Consider the following 22,051-nt stretch of genomic DNA (forward strand, 5'->3'; position numbering starts at 1 on the left):
TACTTCAACTATGAATAACAAACATGATAAGTATCTAATATTTATATATTAGATATATTTGCTAGATAACAAACGTAAACAAAATATATAGTGATGTACTTCATTTGTATGTTTCAGTTAAATAAATGATAAACTTGGTAACATCATTTTAATGGGCTGTCATAAGACTTCCTATTTGCTTTGTCATTTTCAAATTTGTACTTCGTCTCGTAAAGTATTCTTACTTTATAAATCTGGAAAAATATTATAAAAATGCGAAATAATGCAAGCAACACGTGTCGGAATCCTGCACGCATTACACCCAGCACGGGCGATTTATTTATTGATTGTATGAATAAAATTTGAACATTTGATAGTTTGCCATTTAAAAAAAAAACATTTCAATAGTTCAAAGTAGGAACGCAAGTTGTGCGTGAATTTGAGAATTACTGTTCACAAGAATAACGTTGCTTTGAGAAAATCGAGCAGGACTTGAGAATCAATGGTTCCAATATTAGTGGATTAATTTGGAATCGGACATAAATTCATTCTTATACTTCAACGTTTATTATTAATTTCATGGTTTTTTTTGTTTATGCCAACTTAGAGATTACCGATTTTTCAGAAGTTGTAAAGCAAGCTCTTCATCTTCGAGTAGACTAAGACCAACATTCTTATCGCACAATTTAGCCTTTTTTCTATTTTTCTTTCCGTTTATTTCTTCATTATCTAACAACTTTCTTTTGGGTATTCTGCGAAAAAAAATGTATCATCAAGAACGAGACATTGTGAATGCAATTTTAAAATCTAATTATCATTCATTACCTGTCAATTTCGTCAGTATCTTCACTGGCATTATCGAATTGAATAGCATCGGTATCCTCGCGTTTGCCATAAATTTTATCTGGATCTGGCAACCAGGACAGGTCTGGCTCGTTCTCATCGCTACTACCATCACTATCTCCTTCATCCTCTGCATCCTCTCCTTCTTGTTCTACCTCCTCATGAACCTTCTTTCTGCTAGCTTTCAATTTCTGTTTCTCTTCCCGATGTTTTGCTCTTATTCTTTCTTTGAATCGTTCTTTATCAAAACGATCCTCCTCACGTAGTATCGCCTTTGCTTTTTCAATATCAATCCCAGAGCTCTCTTCATTTTCGTATTCACGTGCTCTCTCAGACATTTTAGATTTTGTAGGGTTTACAATCACCTATAAATATGTATTCATTATCGTTACCAGCAAATTTATTGCTACAATCTTCAAATTACGCCTCTCGCAAGATATTGAATTTAAATTAAGGTATTATAAAAATCGAAAATGTGTTTAACACATGTGTCATTTCATAAACTCAGAATAAAAATTGAATGTAAAAATGTATAATGTAAATAATATACATATATGAAATACAAATACCTGGCCCTCATCATCAAAAGTAGTTTTTTTATTCGCAACTATTTTCTTCTTCAGAATTTTTTTAGCTAATGCAGCTTTTGTGACAGCTTTCTTCTTTGCTGTATTTGTATTGTCTATGTTTTCAGTATATTCATCTTCCGTATGATCGTTCAGAGAATCGTTGTCGTCTTGGATGTCTATGTCTCGCCGTTTTACAGTTAGAATATTTTCGTCACTGTCACTATCCTCTATAAATGGCACACAAAATAGAACCGTACATATGGAGGAAGGTTTTTTCATATAGAATCATATATTCCATTATTCATCCAACAAAATATCTTCAAAAACTGACTCATCTGTACCCCTCTAAATGCAAAATCTAAAAATACTTTCCACAAATACTCAGATGTATTCTGAAAATTTCGAACAGCTTATACCTATAAATTTTTTTTTCTTAAACTCACCATTGCCAAAAAATGTGTCTCTTCGATCCCGCGAATCAACAGCATGATATTCATTGTCACTATTCTCACGTGGCTCATTGCCACTCGCGCTATTTCCAGATCCTTTATCGGAATCACTATCTGATTCGATGTTATAATTACTTAGTTTTTGTGATATTTCGGAATTTGTAGAATCGGTTAATTTACTGAGTTTTTTCGCACGTACATTTTCCTTCGCTTTATTGATTTTTTGAAGAAATCGTATCCTGGGTGGTATTGCCAATCCCAATGATCTGTTAAGTGTATGCGTCATGTAATGAATGAATAATTCTTGGAATGTCACTGGGAACGCACAGATTGATCACATTTATATTCACAGAAAACTTTGGGCAAGATAATGGGTAGGACCCCATCATATCATACAAAACTTACTTGGCATAGGCATCCGTATTTAGCTGATGCACGTCGAATATACTCTTGTCTTTCATAAGAAAGACGGATTTTACATAAGCAACAAAGGCTCTCTGAGCCGTCTCTTTCAGCGCCACATCTCTAGCAAGTAATGCTTCCATCTTTCTGTGAGGGGACTGCAGTTTATTCGGATTGATTCTGAGAAATATATTCACATATTATACCTTTACCAATTTCTTGTCTGCCAATGTTCTTAACAATAAATACAAGTAATAATCTAAATAATGATTGCCATTTATAGAAAAGAACATGAGTACATATTACAATGTTGAGAAGCCACTTCGTTTCAGAAATTGTGTAAGTGTAAATTCACTTACTTGATAACATTAATAGGAACTTTATGTTCCTGCAGTTGCTCAATCATATTGATCTCACTTGGCAGTAAAACAAGTAAGGATTCTCCACCTCTTTGGAATCTGGCAGTTCTACCTGCTCGATGTATATAAGCATTGACATCTTCTGGACAATCCATTTGCACTACCCAATTCACCGCCGGGAAATCTAAGTTCGTAATAATTTTCATTATGAAATTCTTGTGACTGATTAAAAAAAAAGTGATAATCATGTATACAACGAATGGTACTTTCTATATACTTGAAGAAGTGAGTAAATATGACTCTTGACTTCCCAGATACATTATCACAATTTATCTAATTAATTGACAATTCATCAAACAAATTACCTAATCCTCTGGCGGCAATATCAGTAGCAAAAAGTACAGCATGCTGTTTTTTGCAAAATGCTTCATAAATAGCCATTCGTTTCAACTGGTGAAGTGTACCATACAATGCAAGCAAACTTACTCCTGGTTTTAAACGGCAAAACATATCATTCACGTATTTGACCTAGAAACCATTCAAATGTTGTACTTGTACTCAATAACCGTAAGTGATGAATCTATCACTTAGAAACAAATACCTGTTTGCAGCTGGAGAAAAATACAAGTATTTTTTGCCGCAAATGATTCCTAACAAAAGACCACAACATTGACATTTTATCCTCCAAATTACAGACAACATAACTCTGTTGTAAACGCTCTGGTGTCTTATGTGTGGCATGTTCATGAACAGATACATACATTGGATCATGTAAACTCAATCTGGCCAAATCCTTGACTGACCTATTGTGAGTTTCGGATGGTTAGGGTATGTAATCTAAAAAAACTTTTGGTAGGTAGCAATGTAATATCTGTTTAGTTGCAATATGATATACATACTTAGTTTGCGTTGCTGAAAATAAAAGTGTTTGCCGTTGAGATGGCAAATTCTCAATAATGCTATTCATCGTTTGCTCGAATCCCATATCTAAACATCGATCAGCTTCATCAAGAACTAATACCTAAACCAAACAGGGTTCAAAAATAATTGGGTAGGGCAATTCCATATTGTAAACCTAACACAGTTGTTCAATTTTTAATTATCTAATTTCTCAGATAAGCAGCAAAGGTAATAATGAGGTAACTGAAAAATACACAGGGAAAACACATTTTGAATAATCCAAGATGTCTTTTTCCAAGCCCAAACGGTTTCAAATTCCAAAACAATAGTACTCTTTAAATTCAAATACATGCCATTATATTTTGATATTTTTCTTATGGTTCACGATTCAAACTCTTATTCAGAATAAGAAAGACAAAAACAAAACAAGTGGAAATGCCTCATTATTGAATTCCGCCACCAAGTATATAGAAAATACAACACACACACACACACACACACACACACACACACACACACACACACACACACACACACACAAAATTTGATTATACATCTGAGTAAACTCTACATTGATCCTTTGAATGTACCTGCATATTCACACAGTCAAATAATGGATTCTCATCCATATGTTGCAACAATCTACCAGGCGTACAGATGACAATGTTGCACTGATGCATCCGTTTTTTTTCAAAATGCAGATCTTTACCGCCGATAATAAGACCAGCCGAAAAATCATGGTAACAGCCAACTTTTCTTAAGGTTTCGTATATTTGATAAGCCAACTCCCTGGTTGGCGTGATAACCAGGGCTCCAACAGCATCCAATCGTGTCCATTGTTTACAGTATAAAATCTCTAAAATCTATTGGCAACAAAATTCATAGTCCGATAAAGTCATCTGTATTCAATTATATTATAACGGTGAAATATAAATAGAACTAGGCAGTGATTCAGATCTCCTACCAATGTTCGGAGTTAATTCATGACCATCCAAAATTGTCATGTATATATATTTACCGGTATTAAAAAGGCTAAAGTTTTTCCGCTGCCTGTTTTTGCTGCTCCCAAAATATCAAGGCCACGCAATGCTAAAGCGATGCTTTGTCGTTGAATTTCCGTCGGCTCGAGGAACTCGTTTACTTTCAAACCTCTTAGAGTTCGCTGCGACAGTGGGAGGTCGGAAAAAGTCTTGACTTTAGAAATATCGACCTAAATGGGCAGACAATTACAATTTTATAACTCTACTAGCAATCTTCAGCGCCTTCTGACGCTGACAGGTGCCAATGCACTCGGCATGCTACTCTTTAACATCATGCTACAATAGGTTAGGATATAAACAACAATACTGTAGTATGCTTGAAACTGACCGTTTTATAGGCAGCTTGAAGTTTTTCAATGATCTTCTCTTCAGGTTCATATTTTTTCTTATGGTATATCTTGACTTTTTTTTTCGTCCCTTTATTCGACATGGCAAATAATTAACCAAAATTCACACCTCAAACACGATCGTACCCTCAACAATCAGATCACATGGGATTCGATCACTGATACACAATCATCAAGAGCCAAAAGTAGTGTGAAGAAGAGAAAGTAATTTCAATCGTTCCGATACACTTTGTTGCACACATTTTTCACGGCGTGACCGCGTCTCCTGTACTACATACTCGATGCTCCAATCTTGCCACAAAATTCGCGTAAATATTTGAGAGGTTATGTATTGAATCACGTAACAAACATGAAATAAGCATTATCAGTTTTAATGTCACCTAAAGAGATATGGTTTTCGACAAGCCCTGTAGAACTTGTACAGATTTTAAAACATGGGCAAAATTACAGAAGGAAACATTCGATTCAGAACAAGTAAGATAGTTTTTTTTCTAGTCTACTTAATCCACATACGGCAATCTTGAATGTTCCATCATGTCGCTTGGAACAGGCGGTTTAGTAGTTAATATTTCAATTCAATGCATAATTCTTATTACTGCGAAAGTGGACATTTTTTTCTTATTATTTCAAACAATCAACCATCAACGAAGTATCTATTCGCACTAGAAAGTGAACCTTAACTGAATACTCCGGACTCTCCAGCCAGGCCAAATGTTTAATTGTCTCGAATTTTACACTAAAAATTGGAGTGTCCGAACGATTATTCAAGTCACGCTCAAATTGCGTAACAAAGGTTAGATTAAATTCGGTCTCTATTATACCTACGTTACAGTTTAAATAACTGTATTTTACTATAATCCAAAACCACAGCAAACTGAAGATACGAACGACGCTGTGAGTGTATGTCACTCTTCAGAGAATGAGTTGGAGAAAAATTTTGTTTCCATAAACTTGACGTGGCTTGCAAACTTATTCAAACACTCTAATATCTTCTCAACATTCATAACACACGCATATTATATATATTTAGAGTGCTCCATATAGGTTCACTCTGTAGTGTGAATGGACATAACAAACAATTAAACGTTTTACTTAGTAGACTAGATGTGTAAATTAAGGATTAAGTCAACCCACATGAAAGAAAGTATATTCACAAATCTTCATTCTGCTGCACAGATTTTTGGTTAAGTTAATATTCACAATTAACAAGCTATTATGGTAAACACAAAATTTCCGCTGATTCAAGTTCTAATTGTTATTCTCGGTTCTTCCTTAATTGCATAGAAAACAGAACAAAAGGTGAAAGAGGCTCAGGGCTCTGCGCACCAGGTAGAGTCTACAGGAGCAACAAATAGGCGCAATGATTGTCCTCTTGATAAAGATGAGCTAGGTTCTAAAACGTGGGCTTTTCTGCATACGATGGCTGCCTACTATCCTGATAAACCAACAAGCGAGCAAAAGACGGACATGAAGAACTTCTTCACTATATTTTCCAAGTTTTATCCATGTAATACATGCGCAGAGGATTTGCAGGTGCAACTGAAAAAGTCACCACCACAAACTGAGTCCCAGCATCAACTGAGCCAATGGCTTTGTAATATACACAATCAAGTCAATGAAAAATTAGCAAAGCCTTCCTTCGATTGTAATTTAGTTAATCAAAGATGGCGAGATGGATGGCTGGATGGTTCTTGTGACTGAGCAAATTACACATTGCAATTTACAGTCTTGTGAACTAGGTGCATAATGTTACTAACATTAAAACAATATTGAAATAGCCTTGAGAAAAAACTTCAAGTTAATTAATAACAGAAATTCAGAATTTTTACTCTTTCGTCATTGGTACAATTCATCGGAATTTCATGACTGCAAGTACGTATTGAGAAATGTGACAAGGTACAGGAAAATTTTTTATTTAAAATCTTAGCATTTCTAGTAAGTTATATTCATTTGGCTATGGATTAAGCTCCTTGTTAGTGCTCCCTTAGTGTGTACTCATTCAAACAGAGCAATATAGGCTGATAAGGTAAATAATCAAACCATGATTCCCGTTATAAATCATGGAATTTGCATTTAGAAAATTTTGTGTCTTTTATGTGTCTAGTTGTGAAATTATTAATATGATATTAAATGTTCAAGTACCATGATAGTATTGATCACATATTCCACGTATTTTACTTCAAACAAGTTGAGCTGATTACTCTGGATTTTTGTTATTTCACTTGTCTACAATTTATCTACAAAGGTTTCAACCTTCGTGTATTTTTACCTCGTTAGATATGTTATCCTAACTGGATTTGGCATTACTTTCCTGAATGTTCTGTGCTCATTTCATTAAGAATTCTCAATTTCGTTTCTGAAGAAACAACAGAATTTTATTGCGACGCAATGATTATGAATAAAAATGATAAAATAACAAGCCATCAGGAATCATCGAGGCATTTTTAGAGGAATCTGTAAAGGAATTTAGTCGTGAAAATTGATGCAAACAATTATGGAATCGAAACACTACAGACACCTGAGTCCTCTGGTATAATTCAAATTTGGTGAGTTTCAATTGTAGTATGCTATTTATAGAAGACGTTTTTTACGTAATTAGTATCATGGATGAGATGAAAGCTTAATTACAGCCACTACACTGTACACTATACATATACATGTAATAATGTTAATACATGTACGTTGTTCTTATTAATTGTGTATATAGTGAAATATGCGTAGCATCTGACGTTCTAGTTTGCAATAAAACTGAACAAAGCAATTAAAAAAGGCAGATTAATTCTTCCTTGTAGTAATTTTTGCCTTCAGAGAGTAAATGCCAAAATTCTAAAAATAGCAGAAATTGACGCAATAAAGTAAAAGTTAGAGACAAACATGAGGACAATGTGTCTAGAGAAGTCAAAGTAAATCCCATCAGTGAACGTCGAACGTGATTCAACCGTCGCATTTGCGACGAGAATAGCGTCCTACGATTGGCTCTAGATTTCTGGCTTGGTGGGGGCGTATCCAACGCAGCCAATCGCGGGATGCTATTTTTGTCGCAAACGCGATTGCCGTTACAATGTAATAATTGGAAGCGTACCCTAAGGCGTTGGATACCTTACATGCGGTCAACGTGCTTACCGTGCTTAGGTTATAAATCTTAACAAATTTGTGATTCGTACAAACGCGTGTCAAGTTTGTTTTTTTTTCGACATTTCTTTGCAAATCCGGACTACAATGACAGTGAACAAGCAAATGACTAACGGATATAAAGGTATTGCAAACGCAAAATGCATATATAACAGTCGCATAATAATTCCTGTTATTTAAATGTAAAATATTTTTAATACTCCAGTGTTGTGGATTCGATACGGAGAGCCGAACTCAGAGCGGCATCAGATATTCATAAAAGAGCACTCCTTAAGGAAACAGGAGCCTCAATACCCAAAGGGACGCACGCTGTTTGTACTAAACATCTCACCCTACATCAGCGCTGATAGTATTACGAATGCATTTGCAGAGAGATGCGGCCCTGTCAAATCTGTGACATTTGCACCAAGGCATGAAGAATCTCAAAACGGATTCAAAGTCTGCTATATTGTCTTTGAAAAAGAATCTGGCTTAGACAAAGCTTTATTATTGCCTGAAAATTATGTCTTATTGCTGAAATCTACAGAAGATTCTACTACCGGTATTATAAGTAAGTGGAATATTTCTTATAAGCATGAACTATATTGCCAATCCTGTAATTATATTTTCATTGACTAGAATGTCCATAGTACACAATGAATCTCATTGACCTTGATTTCCCATCATACAGAATGGTGCAAGCAGTATAACAACTCTGTATGTGATGAGGAAAAGACTCAAAAAGAAATCGAGGAATATATGCATGGCTACGACCAGCGTGTAGCTAATAGATTAATGGAAGCGAGCGCAAAAGCAGAGAATAGAGGGAATCCAGATGGGTGGACTGTTGTCACTGGTACAAAAAAGCGAGGTCAACGCGCATTGTTACGAAAAGAATCAGCCATCGGAAAGGTTCGACAAAAACAGGCAAAGAGCAATGAAAAGAAGCAGTTACTTAACTTCTACACCTTCCAAATTCGTGAATCGAAAAAACAAAGTAAGTTGCATTCACTTGACAAAGTGCATATTTGGTGTTGGTATGTTGATTAAGTTCTGTTAAACATAAATAAATTGTATCATTTTGTTATTATTACAGATTTAGCAGAGCTGCGCAAAAAATTCGAGCAAGATAAAGAGAAGTTGCAACAGCTCAAAATTAAGAGAACTTTTAAACCGTTTTAAGTGAATTTTCGGCACTGAGTGCTATACAAATTGTGAATAAATTTATGCTACAAATTAATGTGGTGTCTTGCCTATTCTATACTCAAGTTCCAAAATGATTTGATAATGAATTCAATGCTAGCTTCACATAATCTTCACATAAATTCTTCCGCAAAGCATATACATGAGTTCAAACTCAGCATTTTATGCGGTCAGTCTCAGCACTTGCCGGGTAAGATGCATTTTATTTATCTGCCCGCTTTCTGTTCTAGGGAAGAGTTTTTATAAGATGTGATGACATATAAAGTTTAAAAAGTGATTGAGTAAAACGACTAAAAATTTTTGTTATAAAATACGTAATATATACATACATCTTACAATTATAAACTGTACAATATTCAAATTACATTTCCATTTCTTGAAGTCATGCCATCTTTGATGTGTTCGTTTTTAACGTCCACTCTATAAGAAAATGTTGGTACGACAACGGTTGCAGCAGAGCAAGTAATTCCTCTGAAATCATAAATGTTAGAACTTCTAATTGTGTCTTTTACTGCTACAAGAGAAAAAATCTGCACTTACGTCTTCTGGAATCATCTAACTGTAATTTACAATGATAAATTACTTACGTTTGTTTCCATATATACAATTTGCAGACATTGCCGCACTAACAGCTTGCGCAAGCCGCTCCAGTGCAAGGTCACGGGATGCGGATTGCAACTGTATGTGTGGAATGTTTGTTAATACACGAGCAGTAGCAGCTAGATGTTGTGCCGAAATAGCATGCCTATTGCTGCCGCTATTTTTCAGTCGTAGCACAGAATCCATAAGAAGCTGTTGTATCTTTGAGTAAAATTTTTGCTGTCCATCTTCTGTAGTCGTAGTTGCAGGATCATGTCGTAATGGACTAAGTACACACCACCTGAAGTTTGAAATGGAAAAACTGAAGAAAAACAATTCTAGATCTTTGGGAAAATGATGTAGCAACTCAAAATCAAAAAATAAGATTCACCTAAAAAGGCCAGCTATAGGAGTGATTGGAGTCATCGGAATGCCTCCAGTTGGTAGAGCAGGATTATCCATTAAAGATGTCAATAATAGACTGGGATTTTCATCTATCCAATCACCAATGAGTTTCAACAATTCTGTAGGTGGGTTTCTGTCTTTGTAAACTTCACCTATTGCAGTGAGAAGATTTGCCGTAAAATGAGGCGCTAAGAGTGGCAACTGCTTGAGTTTGTCGACAGTATTGGGGGTTAGTACAAAATAGTCCTGTAAGATATGACGAGCCAAACCAACGCTCTGAACTGAGGTCGAGCCCAGCTGCTGCATCCATATTCCAGTTGCATTCAACACTGGTTTATTATGCGTGGTAATGGCTAGCGATACTAAATTCCCTAAGATTGTGTATCTGGAACTTTCAGCAGGGAATAACGATAAAAAAACAGCATTGCGAACTGCGGGACTGCCACCAGGACTTTGAAAGAAATCACTTAGAACTTCGACCAGTTGTAACTCCTGTATAGCTGATGGTGTCATGCGTTTCTTACGCCTTTCAATTTCTCCAAATACAAATTCCGATATCAGGTCCATTTGCAGATCCATCTGCTTCCCAGGTCTAGCGCACAACATCTCTGAAGAAAAACTTTGCAATAAATCAATGGTGAATGTAAAAATATGATGTAACTGAGGTCTCGTGCATCTTAATCATAGTTAAATAAGTTGATTATGCGACAATTTTCCCAGAGCGATTTCCAAGCTGTGAGAAGTATAATTGGATAAAACTTGGAACATGTGAAACTTAGTGCTCAATTCTAACCTATCAAACACCGAGAGTTGTTAAAATGTTGAATGTACTTACCAATTCTGCACAAGGCTTCTCGTGCGCAGAAAGGAAAATCTAGCTTTCTCAAAGCTTGAATAAAATCATTTGTCGACATTTACCTAGCTTCTTTGAAAATTTGTCACTGTCGCAAATATGGCTTTTGGTAAAATTACGATCGTTTGATAGTATGAGAAATGTCGACGGTAATTCAATGGGATAACAGTTTCAGTTGTAATCATTAAAACCGAATGAAAATTATAATTTGTTTACATAAACATCGCTGTCCCATTGCAAACATAAAGAGCGGCGTGAAATAGCGACATTTTATTAGACCTAGGCATTGGACATCGAGTAACTTCAAACCAGGAAGTTTTAAATCAACATGCATCATGCATCGGTCAATATGTATTTTGCAATACCGGCATGGTTAACTTACATCTCATTTTCAATCACACGCCTTTCTATGGCTTATAACTTAGGTCCACAACACGCGTGAATCCGGTACTGGCTTAAATACTGATAAAACTGATAAAAATTTCATTTTCACAGAAAGGGATACCTTTCCATAAATATTTACCTCAAGGCACAATTGAACAACCTCAAAAGCTTAAAGTCAGAGATGAACAGTTACAAAGTCATATCTGACTCACTCATGCTACACCGTAACAATTATCTCAGCCTCGACATCCATCGTAAATCTACTTTGGAATCACCTATAAACTTTTATATTTCTGCCTCAGACTTATTAATCCTTCGGGGTCACTGTTATTTTTCATCCCATGAGAAATACATTAATTTCCGGGGTCGTATCGCCCGAAGGTGACCGCGGAGGGTTAAAAAAAATTTACCTTCCCGTGGAAGATACTAAATAACACAATATCAGAGCGTTCTTAGAAGTCGATTGAATTAAGATAATTCGAAAAATCAATCAGCGTGCAAATGAGTTGCATTATAAATTAAGTGTTTCTGCAAATCATTTTTTATAGGTATCACACTTATAATTCGCACACCAGTTCTTTATCTCTCTTTTCTTAAACGTTTTAACACCCCTTACCCGCAAAAGAATGACGATTCTTCAAGTTTTCGGGCTTAATCTTTTGAATGCGTTCTCTGTATAAAATTTCATATAGACTCGGACAGAAAATGTAGAAAACCTTGTTGAAACGTAAAAATTTTTATTCAAATTGTGTACACTCGTTATAAATCTTTTTAGTATGGTTTCCTGTTATTGCGCTGTAAAAAATTAGCGGTGTTAGAAGTGACCAAAAGTGGCCGGTGTAGACTACTATAGGACAATTTTAGTAGTTTATTCTGAACGTGAACGTCAGGTGGTGTTAGATTGATGACAGATTATAGTATTACATCGACATCAAGTAGTGCTAGATTGAAACCAAGAAATATTCTATAGAAGTCCACATCGCATGTTTTTTACAGTGTGCTATCCGAATTTATACGTAATTTTAACAAGGGTTGATCTGATCGATTTGGAAAAGGCTGCAATCATTTTTATCGGAAAAATACATCAAATTAGTATATAAACCATTTAGTAAAAAGCCTTTTTCGAAATCCGTAAAAATTTTTGTGAAAATCAAAAGTGAGCCAGTATGACAGCTGTGCATACGAATAAGTTTCTTCTTTTCTAAATAAAAAATCAGTCTGCAAATATTCAATTTGGTACGTAACTAGTACCCAAGAATACTTGATTTATCCCTTAGTCGATCCCCCAAATACCTGTTATTGAATGAAAACATATGCCTGCATGAATTGTAAGTATCAGGATGCCAAAGTGCGTACGATATGAAGCAGTGCCATTAAACACAGAATAAAAAATTGGGCTGCCCTTAGAGCCACACAGTATCAACTCCACGCGCATAAAACACAAATAAATTGAAAGTAAGAAGCCTGCAGGAGGTTATTCTGTCACTTCTTCACCCTAGTTTGAAAAAGTCAGAAATAACATTTGGACCAATCAGGAAGCCGCTTAAAGCGTTTATCACTTTTGCCATTTTATCCTTTGATCATAGGCATTAGGCATATTGCGATTATATTGCATATTGCATTCACCTCACAAGGACGCAAAAATTGATGCTTTATGCGAGCTGCACTAAATTCCAAATTATTCGAAGCTGAGAGAAGACGAGTACACAAGTCGTAGAGCCGCGATTTTTATATATATGTAACGGGTATAACATAAATATCTATAAACGAAACTTACTGCAAATTCTCCAGCATTGAAGCACTACGACGACAAGCTCAACATCTGTCATAATTTTCAAATAACTTCATTCCATTGGAATTATAACCGCTTTAGATTTCTTCGTTTTTCACTAATTTTCACTACGTGTAAATTTCGCACCTTTCAACTACACCCAATCACTTCAAATGAAAATATGATCACCGAGAAAGAACGAAAGTGTTGGCGACACATTTTTAGTCTCCATGCATGAACAAGCTACGATTACCGCACTCAGGGCATTTGTGACAGCACGGAGAGAGCTTTAAACGAAAAATACATTTACACTAGTGATCAGTTTTATGTACTGATCATGCATTACATTGGTCAATTGTTTCAAACATAGACGAAAAAAATGCGCACCGATTCACACTCGCGATGTTTATTTGCTTAACGTTGAAAAAACTTATACATAACACCTTGAACTGGATTTCATTTACTGTATACAATCAGCTGATTCATCGATTATTATGACTATTGACAACTTCGACAGTTGATCAAAATTTAATTTAAAAACTGACTGTCAAGATAACAAAAGCTCGTCCCTTTCACAAATGTACCGGTACCCGAACCGTGTCGAAGAAACGCTTGTTCCGATTTGCGCGTATCTCTCGATTTTCTACTGCATATACTGTTACAGATGGCGCAAATGCTAGTATTTAAATGGTACTAAAACCGTTGACTGAAGATTGTTGCTAAACACATTCAGACTCGGGTATTCTTCTAAATAAAGCATAAGGGTCGACTTTATGCATTTACAGTCAACGCATTACGGCACGACGGGACGGGGATAACTACTTAACGTTATTGATAGTTCTCGATAATGAGTTGCAGAATCCGGATACAGGCCTGTGTATTACCTACTCACTATTGGTCACGAAAATTTACCCAGAAGTAACTATCTTTAAATTCTTCCGCTAAGTCAGACCTTGGTTTATCGGTAATGTAGTACACGTAGTTAATAATTATTTAGTAACTAGTTCTCACATATGTCACATGTAGTTTGTTTGCAGATAAAAGCAATAAATAAAAGATAAAAATATATGTTATGTTGTATTTCGTTGATGTATATTTGCAATTTTTACATTTATTGTAAGCGCAAACATGCGTACAGACTAAGTCCGCGGTACAGACGTCCGTGAAGAGCAGTGAAAAGTAAACATCGATTAGATAGGTGTATACATGTAAATATGTGCGTACATATGTGTTAATCAATCTAAATTTATTCAATGCGATTCTATTTTTCCAAGAACGACATTCTACGTAAAGGCGTGATGGAATTCTCAGCCGTCAGTATATTTGTAGTGAACTACATAGCGACATGTGGGTTGTGCCAGTATAGTTATCAGTTGGGATAGAGGGGGGATATTTGGCTGTTGATTATGATAACTGAATTTGCTGTGGATGTAACATGACGTGGTAAGTAACCAAACATTACAATTATTCATTTTCACTTTTGACCTCAGTATTTAAGCTCAAATATGTCACCTTTGGAACAGGAATCCGTTGAAGAGGAACCACTTGACGCAAAGGCCATCCCCAGCGCCGCCCTTGCTCTCGCATGCAGAAGATAGGGATTTGGATGTCACTGTCCAGAAGCTCATACAGTAAATAACTTTATTTTCTATCGACTGATAGACCATTAATTATTCATGCACATACAGGATATTTATCATAAAGTATTGACCAGCTTCCTTTTCTTTTGATCAATGAAAAATAAAAAACCTTCACCTTAAATTACTGACTTGCACAGTGCCGAGGATACTATTAGGAAGCTGACCAAGGAAATGAAAAAGTATTTAGAGGCGGTTGCTAATCTAGACCGAGCTGATCAGCGACTAAGCATGAACCTGAGTACAAGTGGATTAGCTCACCTCAGTGATGAGTTTCGGAGAATAGTTGAAGACTATCATTCCGTTACTACTCAAGTATGTGATTAAATCATCAAGTTCTTATACCTAATGAAAAACGAGTGAAATATTCACTTTAACCGGAAGATATTAATGATACTAACTTTTATCACTATTAATTTTTCAGGTAGGCAAAACGGTCCAAGAAATGATTCACCTTTGCCAAAAAACTTTTATAGAGCCACTAAAAAAACTGCGAGACGAATTTGCTCTGATTGCTGCAGCTATTACCAAACGTGAGGAACTTGTCAATAACTGGAAGTACTTGCATAATCGAGTCAGAAAACTACAGGAAAAAAAGGATAGAGCAGCTAGCCATATTGCTAAATTAGAAAGGGAACGTCGGGCAGAAGAGGTGGCTGGAAAAGAATTGAGAACTGTTCATGCTCAGTTACTGGTTGAATTGCCCGCATTTTTAGATAAGAGATTGGAATATATTAAGCCAAGCATTCATGCCCTGATAATGATTCAATTAGACTATTATGGCAACACGACAAGATTGTTTACACATCTGATGCCTGTTCAAAATTCATCCGATTCTCCTGGGAGCGCTATGATGTCAGAGACAGATTATCAACACTTGATCGCTGGGTACATGAATGAAATACGAGCTCTTACTATTGTCAAAGATAACTGATTGTGTAAGTATATAATCACTTTTTCACTGAGAATTGTTTAAAATGCTTGACAACCGATTACAGTCATGTACTACAATTTCTCAAAGTACAGATGTATCCGTGAAAAAAATTCTTAGTTTCTTGTCTTAAAGCTTTATATAGACTATATTCAAATAAATAATTTTCTGGTCAGTTAAATAATTATATAACGTAATAATAGAATATTTATTTGCACACTTCTAAAGAAAAATACCGAAAGTATCTCATTGCACTGAAAGCCCTGTGTTCAAGATCCTGAAATCCGATGGTACTGTTGATGGAGTTGATGATTATGTGGTCTGTAAACAGGCATTATATGTTACGATCTCAAATCGAAATGATCGAAACATATTCAACACCCGTGTATTCAGATAACTTTTAATTAAAGTAACTGAGCTCATGTGTGCAAGGAATTTTATTTTTTTGCAAGATTCATTAGTCAACTTTAAGTGCATATCACGAGATATATGATGTACGATACATATGCATGTGCTTTCTTGTGAGCATCTACGTTCCAGTCGTCAATACTTTTGTTAATAGATACAAAACATGTCTGCATATTGTTGAATTTATACTTTTCATTCCCACCTCTAAATAGGATAGACGAATCCATTGACGTGTGCCGAAATTATGTCTCCCTGTAATGATTGATCGCCACCTGCCTCAAAACCATTATTTTATTTTGACAAACTATTCTTATATAACAGCAACAGGTGTATCTATACTACCATTATTATCCATTTCAATGAATAGCTGCTACTTTGCACTGTCAGTATTATTATTTGTACAATTCATCAAGTAATATCATCTTGATTATTTTGAGAAAATCGAAAGTGAACTTTTGCATTTTCTATTTTGTAATAACTTTATCCAACAGGCCAGTATGAAGTATTTCATCAATTCTGGTGTGTTGCTTAAAAACTCTGCCAAATAAATCATTGGTCTTGTACACAGCTATAATGTATCGTACTCGGTAGATTCTTGATCAAGTAGATTATTGACAGTAATTTTTTTTCGAAAGTAACCAATTGTCGAGATCACATATGTATAACAAAAGTTATGTCTAGAACATACATGCGAGTGGATAATAACTTTTCACCCATCAACCTAAGAGGGAACCATCCCTTGATTTCTTTTCCACTGAGCACCCGTACGACGATTATGATTAGCTCTTGATGATTTGTGCGTATTTTTATTTTCCCTGTTTATGACTACTTTTTTGTCTTGACCTTGGCCCTTTGGCTTGCCTGAAAATTGAAGAAACATGAGTTTTAAAGATCTATTTCTATACCACAAAAATTAGCTTTGGTACAAACATAGCATCATCTCAAACGTTCTATGATACTAGAAATTTTTGAATGCTATTGTGTGAAATATTTAATATTATTTACTGGATTGGAGAAAATTCTTAAGTTTATAATCGATTCAAAGATATTCTTATTATGAGTGGCTCACCAACTACATCCTTTTCTTGTGCCCTAGTAGGTTTCCGGATATGGTCTCCACGTTTAGAGAGCCTTCGTTCTTCTGCTTTAGCACGTAAAACAGCTGGATCTTGCACAAACTGAGTTCTGTCACTATTTGTGCTGGTTTTTGCATTTTGATCCTGCTCATCTTCGTCATCATCTGAAGGACCTTCATATTTACTTCGTGTTTGAAGCACCTGTAACAAATATATCAACATATCTAAATAATTTTTTTGTTTCCGATTCAACTCACTACTAAATTGCAATTATAATTATCATCAGCAAGGTCTGATATCAAATCATAGAAAGCAACCATGAATCATTTTTCTGTCTGTTTCAATCATTCAATTTGTATCAATACTTGTTTGCATATGGCTGAATTTGGTTCGGAAATGGAAAAAAAAATTCTACATTGTTACTTGATGTCGAAACTAACCCTTGGAACTGTAAATGGTCGGGCATCCATTTCAGTTGCTTCATCACGAGCACTTAAGCCAACGTCTTGACTTTCATACGTGTCGTCGTACTCATCTTCATAATCGTCTGTGATCAAGCTATATTTTGAGTACACACTGTGCAGTTCTTCCTTATAAGATTTGTCATTAAGCAGCTCATTTAGATTCTTGTGCTTGTCTTTTCTGTAAGTACATGTAAAAAATATATATAAACAAGTGTTGATATTTCCTGATTTTCTTTCATATCAATCGTGAAATGAATTCTATTATTATTTACTTTGAATACCTGATATATATTTTTTGAATGAGATTTAAATATTTTGTTAGTTGTATTTCCAATTATAAACAGATGTTATATTTTTCATTCCATTTATATTACTATATTTTATGTTAGAAAAGCATATAATGCCTAGAGTTTTGTTTATTATATATTTTTTTCCAGATTATGTTCACATTCAAACTAAATCTATTTCAGAATTTTTATTTTAAATCCGATAATCATGTAATGACTTGAAAGATGTAGTGTAGGTTTTGATGGCTCTGACATATACCTTTGTGTCTGATGCCAAGGCCATCATTCAGCTTTAAATTCAAATTCATATTTTAGAAGATATTTAATCTTCGACCAATATTGCTGAATATTATATTTATTGTATATAAACTGTAGTACTGAAAACGTACTATTTATTCTTGTAGATATGTATGTTAATATTATGCATTGATACCTTGCGATTTGTAAATATATTAAATTTGCATTTCTATGAAACGTTTTCAATTTCATTTCTATATATCCCAAAAAAACAACAAAGTAATGAAACTGGCTTATACAGCAGATGCTAAAAAATACTTTGGCCAGATGTTATATAAATCAATCAAAATGCCTCACCTTTTGCCTTTGTGTACTTTCGATGCATCAATGTGGTCCCTTGTCATGACATCAAATTCGTCATTGTCAAATACGTTTAATCTCTCCATACCTGTGGCCAGATCGACTGCAACTGATGCCTCCTGTATTGAGGATAAGACATACCAAATTTAAAATTAACGGAAATGTTAAGTACCAACAAAATCTTTAAAGATCTTATTCAAGTATCAAATACCATAGGATCAGGCGGGATGTACGGTAGCGTTGGATCCAATTCCTTGATATCAGATGGTAGGGAGTCCTCTAAGACAGCGTTTACCACAGATTCACTATCATTATTATAGTGCCTCAAACATTTCTGCAAGTGCATAACGTGATTATTATTCGCATCTCAATGTTACAGTTTCAGTGACTGTACATTTTCAATAAAAAATATTTACCTCAATATAACCTTCGCCCAAGTGGGGTAGAATGTCTTTCACTTTGGTAATAAGAGAGGCTAGCTCCACAGTGGTTTTATTAGTATTTAATGTTTCCTCAGGCTGACTTTGACTTGTTGAAGGCATATTGTTGAAGGCATTTTCCTGTACAGAAAGTTCCATGACTAACAACTGAAAACTAGTAAGCATTTTCCTACTTACAAAATTATTTTCCAGACGAACACTCGGTTTCGATTTCGATTTATCAGCGATCCGTGTTATTTGACTTGTATCACTTAGCGATGCATACAAAGACTGCAGGATAAAATCACACTTCATCGCATCACTGATGGTACATAACTAAATAGTTAAGGAATTTATAGTACAAAATTATTTCACGATTAAAATACTAATCTTTTCAAATTGTTAGTAATCAAAGGGATACACTTCAGGGCAAATATGTGCCAAGACGTCTAGATCCACGTCAATTGGATACATCTGGTGGTAATCGTTTATGAATTCTTTCTCTGCTAATGCATCTAGTAAAACACCAAGATATCTATCCACATGTTCCTTTATCTCTACTTCAGTCAATTCATTCCTGTAATATATCAACGATTTTAACAACCAATTATCATAGTATTAAATATGTGTTAATTGCATTGCATTCCTAAATATTATTGCTGGATCACTTACGTTTTCTCCAGTATATCATTTATTGAGATAAATATTATAGATCTATATAGTTTTAGCATTTCCACCCTTGTAACATCTAATCGATGTTCAATTTCAAAGTATTTTTCCATGGTTTCTTCACTATATGCTAACTGTTCAAGCCTTTTATACATTTCTGGCACAATATTTTCATAGACCATGATTATCCTGAAAAATTAATTAATCAGTGATCATGTTTTCCCTGTAGCACAAACATTTTCGAAAAAATGAATTATGATTGAAAACTTAAACTGTTGATGATTTTCTACCTGTTCATAAAGTCTCTTTTATGAAAAATTCTAGCGCCAGCTGGGTAGATTTCTAGAACAATAGCAAGACTTGACGACACATCTAAGAGGTGTATAACATGGTCTTCTAGGATGCTTAATGTAATATCTCCACTAGCACCACCCCTTTCGCACAATGAGACAACTTCTCCAGAGAAGGGAACAGGACAGTCTTCAAACCTTTGCTCTATTCCTCGAAAAACCTGTTCAAAAACGTGATGTTTACATGCAACTGACTAGTGAACATGTATTGTGACTATTTTTGTATATGCACTGTATATATTATAGATGCAGAAAAGTTGAGAAATACCATCAAATTTCTAGCGGTAAAAGAAATTATTTGGTTTTTGCTGTTGAATACATCATTGTGTTTAATACCTGGATCAGAAATGGAATAGATTTTTCCAAATCATCTTCGTAGAGTGGTTGAATTTTGAACAGTGTATGTATAACATGTTCGATAGTCTTCCTGTTTTCTCTTCCATAGAGTTGACAGAGATCCCATATTATAGCGATGGTAAATATGTAGTTGTCATAAAGCAATTTACCCTGAACAACTGGATCCATGTAGTTCTCAGAGTTTTCTCGGTTTGTTACTAGCCGAACAAATGTTAATAATACCAACTGCTGTAGTAGATTTACAGCATCCTTCATTTCAGGGACATCGGGAAAGTTTTCAAGAGCATAAAACGGCGGACTCTCTTGAAGAACAGATACTAAAATGTTCGTTATAAATGGCTCATAAATAATATGAGACCAAAACCTAAAGGGCAAATGAAATTGCTTTGTGATAATATCTAACAATAATTACGCAAACATGTGTGACATTACAAACACATTTATCAAACACATCGAATATTATGCACATACAGTAGGGTGCATGAAATACTTACTTATGGTGGGGAAGACACAAGAGCCATTTCAAATCTTGTATTATATGATTGACAAGCTCTAGCCATTCTTCTTTTGCTCCCATAATTTCAATTCCATCGCCTGTGTAAATTTCTGGCATTACATAATAAAGGTAGTAACGTTTTTCCACCCAGTTTTCGCTCTGTAAAATTTAAAATAGAATAGATATGGTTAACTGTTTATTGTGTCTCAAAATGATGATCTTGAAACATAGTGGTAGCAGGTAAAATATTATGAATACAGTAATGATAAAAAAAATTTTGGATAAACCCAAAAATTAATTAAATCGTATGTACTTAGATAATTTCCAATGAGTTGCAATTATTATTGAGTAACGATATTTTTGAATTTTCGACTTAATGCACTATAACATTTTCACGTCCAACATGCGGTGAATGAGCAAGTGAGTAAATAATTAATGAAAAATCAATCACACAAAATGAATCCCTTCAATCCCAAGGTTCACAATATGTTACTATAAAAAAAAATAGAAATCACTTCACTTTAGAGAAAGTAAAAGTTAACAAGGACTTATGAGAAATGGAAGATTAAACAGAACCACATTGTGACAATGTTTCAATTTGTAAAATTGTAGAAGAATTAGAATGAGTGTAAAAAAATATTGCGCAACGAATTGTAATTCATAAACCCTAATGAATTTGAATAGAGAATATGGTAAAGACCCATCGGTTAGTGACGCATATCAGAGATTAAATATTGTCTGGCACAAAGCAAATGAAAGAAAACTTACCAGAGCTGCTACCTCCCGAGTGATTCCATCGTTGGTTATCTTGAATTTTAATTCTTCTAAGGGCTTCAACTCGGGATTCTATGAGAAGAACAGGCATTCTATGACAACTTGAATCGTAGTCTAACCTCTAACATAATATACACGCATTTTGATAGGTAAATAGTCGTTATAAACGGCATTTGCTTACCTGAAAGCAATCCATGGCTTTACTTGCAACATTATCCGACATAAATACTGATATGCTATTGCTAACTTTAATGTTCGCATACATAAACCCACTCAGCTACTTAATTTACGAATTCCCCTCAAGCCCGCAGGATTCATTGATGCATTCACGTGTAGTTGTTCCCCCAAGTTGCGAATTTCTACCGCAAGGCTGCGTCGCACCAGCTGATTTT

At 34.9% G+C, this 22,051-nt stretch overlaps 6 protein-coding genes across 12 annotated transcripts; 3 read left to right on the forward strand and 3 right to left on the reverse strand.

The window, feature by feature from the left end:
* Positions 1–91: 91 nt before the first annotated feature.
* Positions 92–5,172, reverse strand: LOC124300317 (probable ATP-dependent RNA helicase DDX10). The gene is made up of 13 exons (XM_046754278.1): positions 4,870–5,172; positions 4,520–4,711; positions 4,092–4,364; positions 3,501–3,622; positions 3,203–3,404; positions 2,967–3,129; positions 2,602–2,785; positions 2,246–2,422; positions 1,835–2,106; positions 1,392–1,618; positions 805–1,187; positions 594–731; positions 92–233 (listed from the first exon to the last, which is right to left on the reverse strand). Exons 1-13 carry the CDS (start codon positions 4,969–4,971, stop codon positions 221–223), a joined length of 2,448 nt encoding a protein of 815 aa, XP_046610234.1. The 5' UTR covers positions 4,972–5,172; the 3' UTR covers positions 92–220.
* Positions 5,171–7,763, forward strand: LOC124300428 (FAD-linked sulfhydryl oxidase ALR). The gene is made up of 2 exons (XM_046754528.1): positions 5,171–5,362; positions 6,173–7,763. The coding sequence occupies exons 1-2, from the start codon at positions 5,279–5,281 to the stop codon at positions 6,587–6,589; spliced, it is 501 nt and encodes a 166-aa protein (XP_046610484.1). The 5' UTR covers positions 5,171–5,278; the 3' UTR covers positions 6,590–7,763.
* Positions 7,764–7,907: 144 nt separating this feature from the next.
* LOC124300413 (ribosomal RNA-processing protein 7 homolog A) lies at positions 7,908–9,239 on the forward strand. Its single transcript, XM_046754502.1, has 4 exons — positions 7,908–8,144; positions 8,226–8,570; positions 8,691–8,996; positions 9,096–9,239. Exons 1-4 carry the CDS (start codon positions 8,108–8,110, stop codon positions 9,179–9,181), a joined length of 774 nt encoding a protein of 257 aa, XP_046610458.1. The 5' UTR covers positions 7,908–8,107; the 3' UTR covers positions 9,182–9,239.
* LOC124300401 (uncharacterized protein C7orf26 homolog) lies at positions 9,230–11,325 on the reverse strand. Of its 2 annotated transcripts, XM_046754491.1 has the most exons (5): positions 11,022–11,325; positions 10,173–10,794; positions 9,790–10,082; positions 9,568–9,673; positions 9,230–9,428 (listed from the first exon to the last, which is right to left on the reverse strand). In XM_046754491.1, the coding sequence occupies exons 1-4, from the start codon at positions 11,098–11,100 to the stop codon at positions 9,585–9,587; spliced, it is 1,083 nt and encodes a 360-aa protein (XP_046610447.1). In that variant the 5' UTR covers positions 11,101–11,325; the 3' UTR covers positions 9,230–9,428; positions 9,568–9,584. The 2 variants fall into 2 exon arrangements, with proteins under 2 accessions (XP_046610447.1, XP_046610438.1); XM_046754482.1 differs by lacking the exon at positions 9,230–9,428 and having other exon boundaries at positions 9,500–9,673.
* A 2,771-nt stretch (positions 11,326–14,096) lies between these two features.
* LOC124310104 (bridging integrator 3-like) lies at positions 14,097–18,457 on the forward strand. 5 transcript variants are annotated; one of them, XM_046773738.1, is made up of 6 exons: positions 14,097–14,112; positions 14,469–14,637; positions 14,718–14,825; positions 14,972–15,146; positions 15,256–15,769; positions 17,270–18,457. In XM_046773738.1, exons 2-5 carry the CDS (start codon positions 14,630–14,632, stop codon positions 15,763–15,765), a joined length of 801 nt encoding a protein of 266 aa, XP_046629694.1. In that variant the 5' UTR covers positions 14,097–14,112; positions 14,469–14,629; the 3' UTR covers positions 15,766–15,769; positions 17,270–18,457. The 5 variants fall into 5 exon arrangements, with proteins under 5 accessions (XP_046629694.1, XP_046629704.1, XP_046629684.1 ...); XM_046773728.1 differs by lacking the exon at positions 14,097–14,112 and adding an exon at positions 14,178–14,373; XM_046773748.1 differs by lacking the exon at positions 14,097–14,112 and having other exon boundaries at positions 14,177–14,637; positions 17,267–18,457.
* Positions 16,182–22,022, reverse strand: LOC124310084 (activating signal cointegrator 1 complex subunit 2). Of its 2 annotated transcripts, XM_046773684.1 has the most exons (15): positions 21,841–22,022; positions 21,654–21,731; positions 20,884–21,044; positions 20,369–20,753; positions 19,973–20,193; positions 19,686–19,871; positions 19,435–19,590; positions 19,212–19,335; positions 19,011–19,154; positions 18,806–18,928; positions 18,592–18,713; positions 17,687–17,888; positions 17,240–17,447; positions 16,859–17,031; positions 16,182–16,442 (listed from the first exon to the last, which is right to left on the reverse strand). In XM_046773684.1, exons 1-14 carry the CDS (start codon positions 21,922–21,924, stop codon positions 16,892–16,894), a joined length of 2,334 nt encoding a protein of 777 aa, XP_046629640.1. In that variant the 5' UTR covers positions 21,925–22,022; the 3' UTR covers positions 16,182–16,442; positions 16,859–16,891. The 2 variants fall into 2 exon arrangements, with proteins under 2 accessions (XP_046629640.1, XP_046629632.1); XM_046773676.1 differs by having other exon boundaries at positions 16,182–17,031.
* Between the last annotated feature and the right edge of the window lie 29 nt (positions 22,023–22,051).

The sequence above is a fragment of the Neodiprion virginianus genome, chromosome 1, assembly GCF_021901495.1.
Source record: "Neodiprion virginianus isolate iyNeoVirg1 chromosome 1, iyNeoVirg1.1, whole genome shotgun sequence".
Taxonomy (NCBI): domain Eukaryota; kingdom Metazoa; phylum Arthropoda; class Insecta; order Hymenoptera; family Diprionidae; genus Neodiprion; species Neodiprion virginianus.

Bases quoted from the DNA above. Each gene is read 5' to 3' on its own strand.
- LOC124300413 (XM_046754502.1), top strand. From the start codon at position 8,108: ATGACAGTGAACAAGCAAATGACTAACGGATATAAAG. The intron at 8,571-8,690 runs GTAAGTGGAATA...CCCATCATACAG, and splicing joins TTCTACTACCGGTATTATAA to AATGGTGCAAGCAGTATAAC. The intron at 8,997-9,095 runs GTAAGTTGCATT...TTATTATTACAG, and splicing joins TCGTGAATCGAAAAAACAAA to ATTTAGCAGAGCTGCGCAAA.
- LOC124310084 (XM_046773684.1), bottom strand. From the start codon at position 21,924: ATGTATGCGAACATTAAAGTTAGCAATAGCATATCAGTATTTATGTCG. The intron at 21,732-21,840 runs GTAAGCAAATGC...TTCTTCTCATAG, and splicing joins AAGCCATGGATTGCTTTCAG to AATCCCGAGTTGAAGCCCTT. The intron at 19,155-19,211 runs GTAAGTAGGAAA...CTTTCTGTACAG, and splicing joins TTCGTCTGGAAAATAATTTT to GAAAATGCCTTCAACAATAT.
- LOC124300401 (XM_046754491.1), bottom strand. From the start codon at position 11,100: ATGTCGACAAATGATTTTATTCAAGCTTTGAGAAAGCTAGATTTTCCT. The intron at 10,795-11,021 runs GTAAGTACATTC...GTTTTTCTTCAG, and splicing joins AGAAGCCTTGTGCAGAATTG to AGATGTTGTGCGCTAGACCT. The intron at 9,674-9,789 runs GTAAGTAATTTA...TTATGATTTCAG, and splicing joins TTGTATATATGGAAACAAAC to AGGAATTACTTGCTCTGCTG.
- LOC124310104 (XM_046773738.1), top strand. The intron at 14,826-14,971 runs GTAAATAACTTT...TGACTTGCACAG, and splicing joins ACTGTCCAGAAGCTCATACA to TGCCGAGGATACTATTAGGA. The intron at 15,147-15,255 runs GTATGTGATTAA...TTAATTTTTCAG, and splicing joins ATCATTCCGTTACTACTCAA to GTAGGCAAAACGGTCCAAGA.
- LOC124300428 (XM_046754528.1), top strand. From the start codon at position 5,279: ATGGTTTTCGACAAGCCCTGTAGAACTTGTACAGATTTTAAAACATGG. The intron at 5,363-6,172 runs GTAAGATAGTTT...TTAATTGCATAG, and splicing joins AAACATTCGATTCAGAACAA to AAAACAGAACAAAAGGTGAA.
- LOC124300317 (XM_046754278.1), bottom strand. From the start codon at position 4,971: ATGTCGAATAAAGGGACGAAAAAAAAAGTCAAGATATACCATAAGAAA. The intron at 4,365-4,519 runs GTAAATATATAT...TGTTGCCAATAG, and splicing joins CTTTAGCCTTTTTAATACCG to ATTTTAGAGATTTTATACTG. The intron at 2,107-2,245 runs GTAAGTTTTGTA...TACACTTAACAG, and splicing joins AATACGGATGCCTATGCCAA to ATCATTGGGATTGGCAATAC.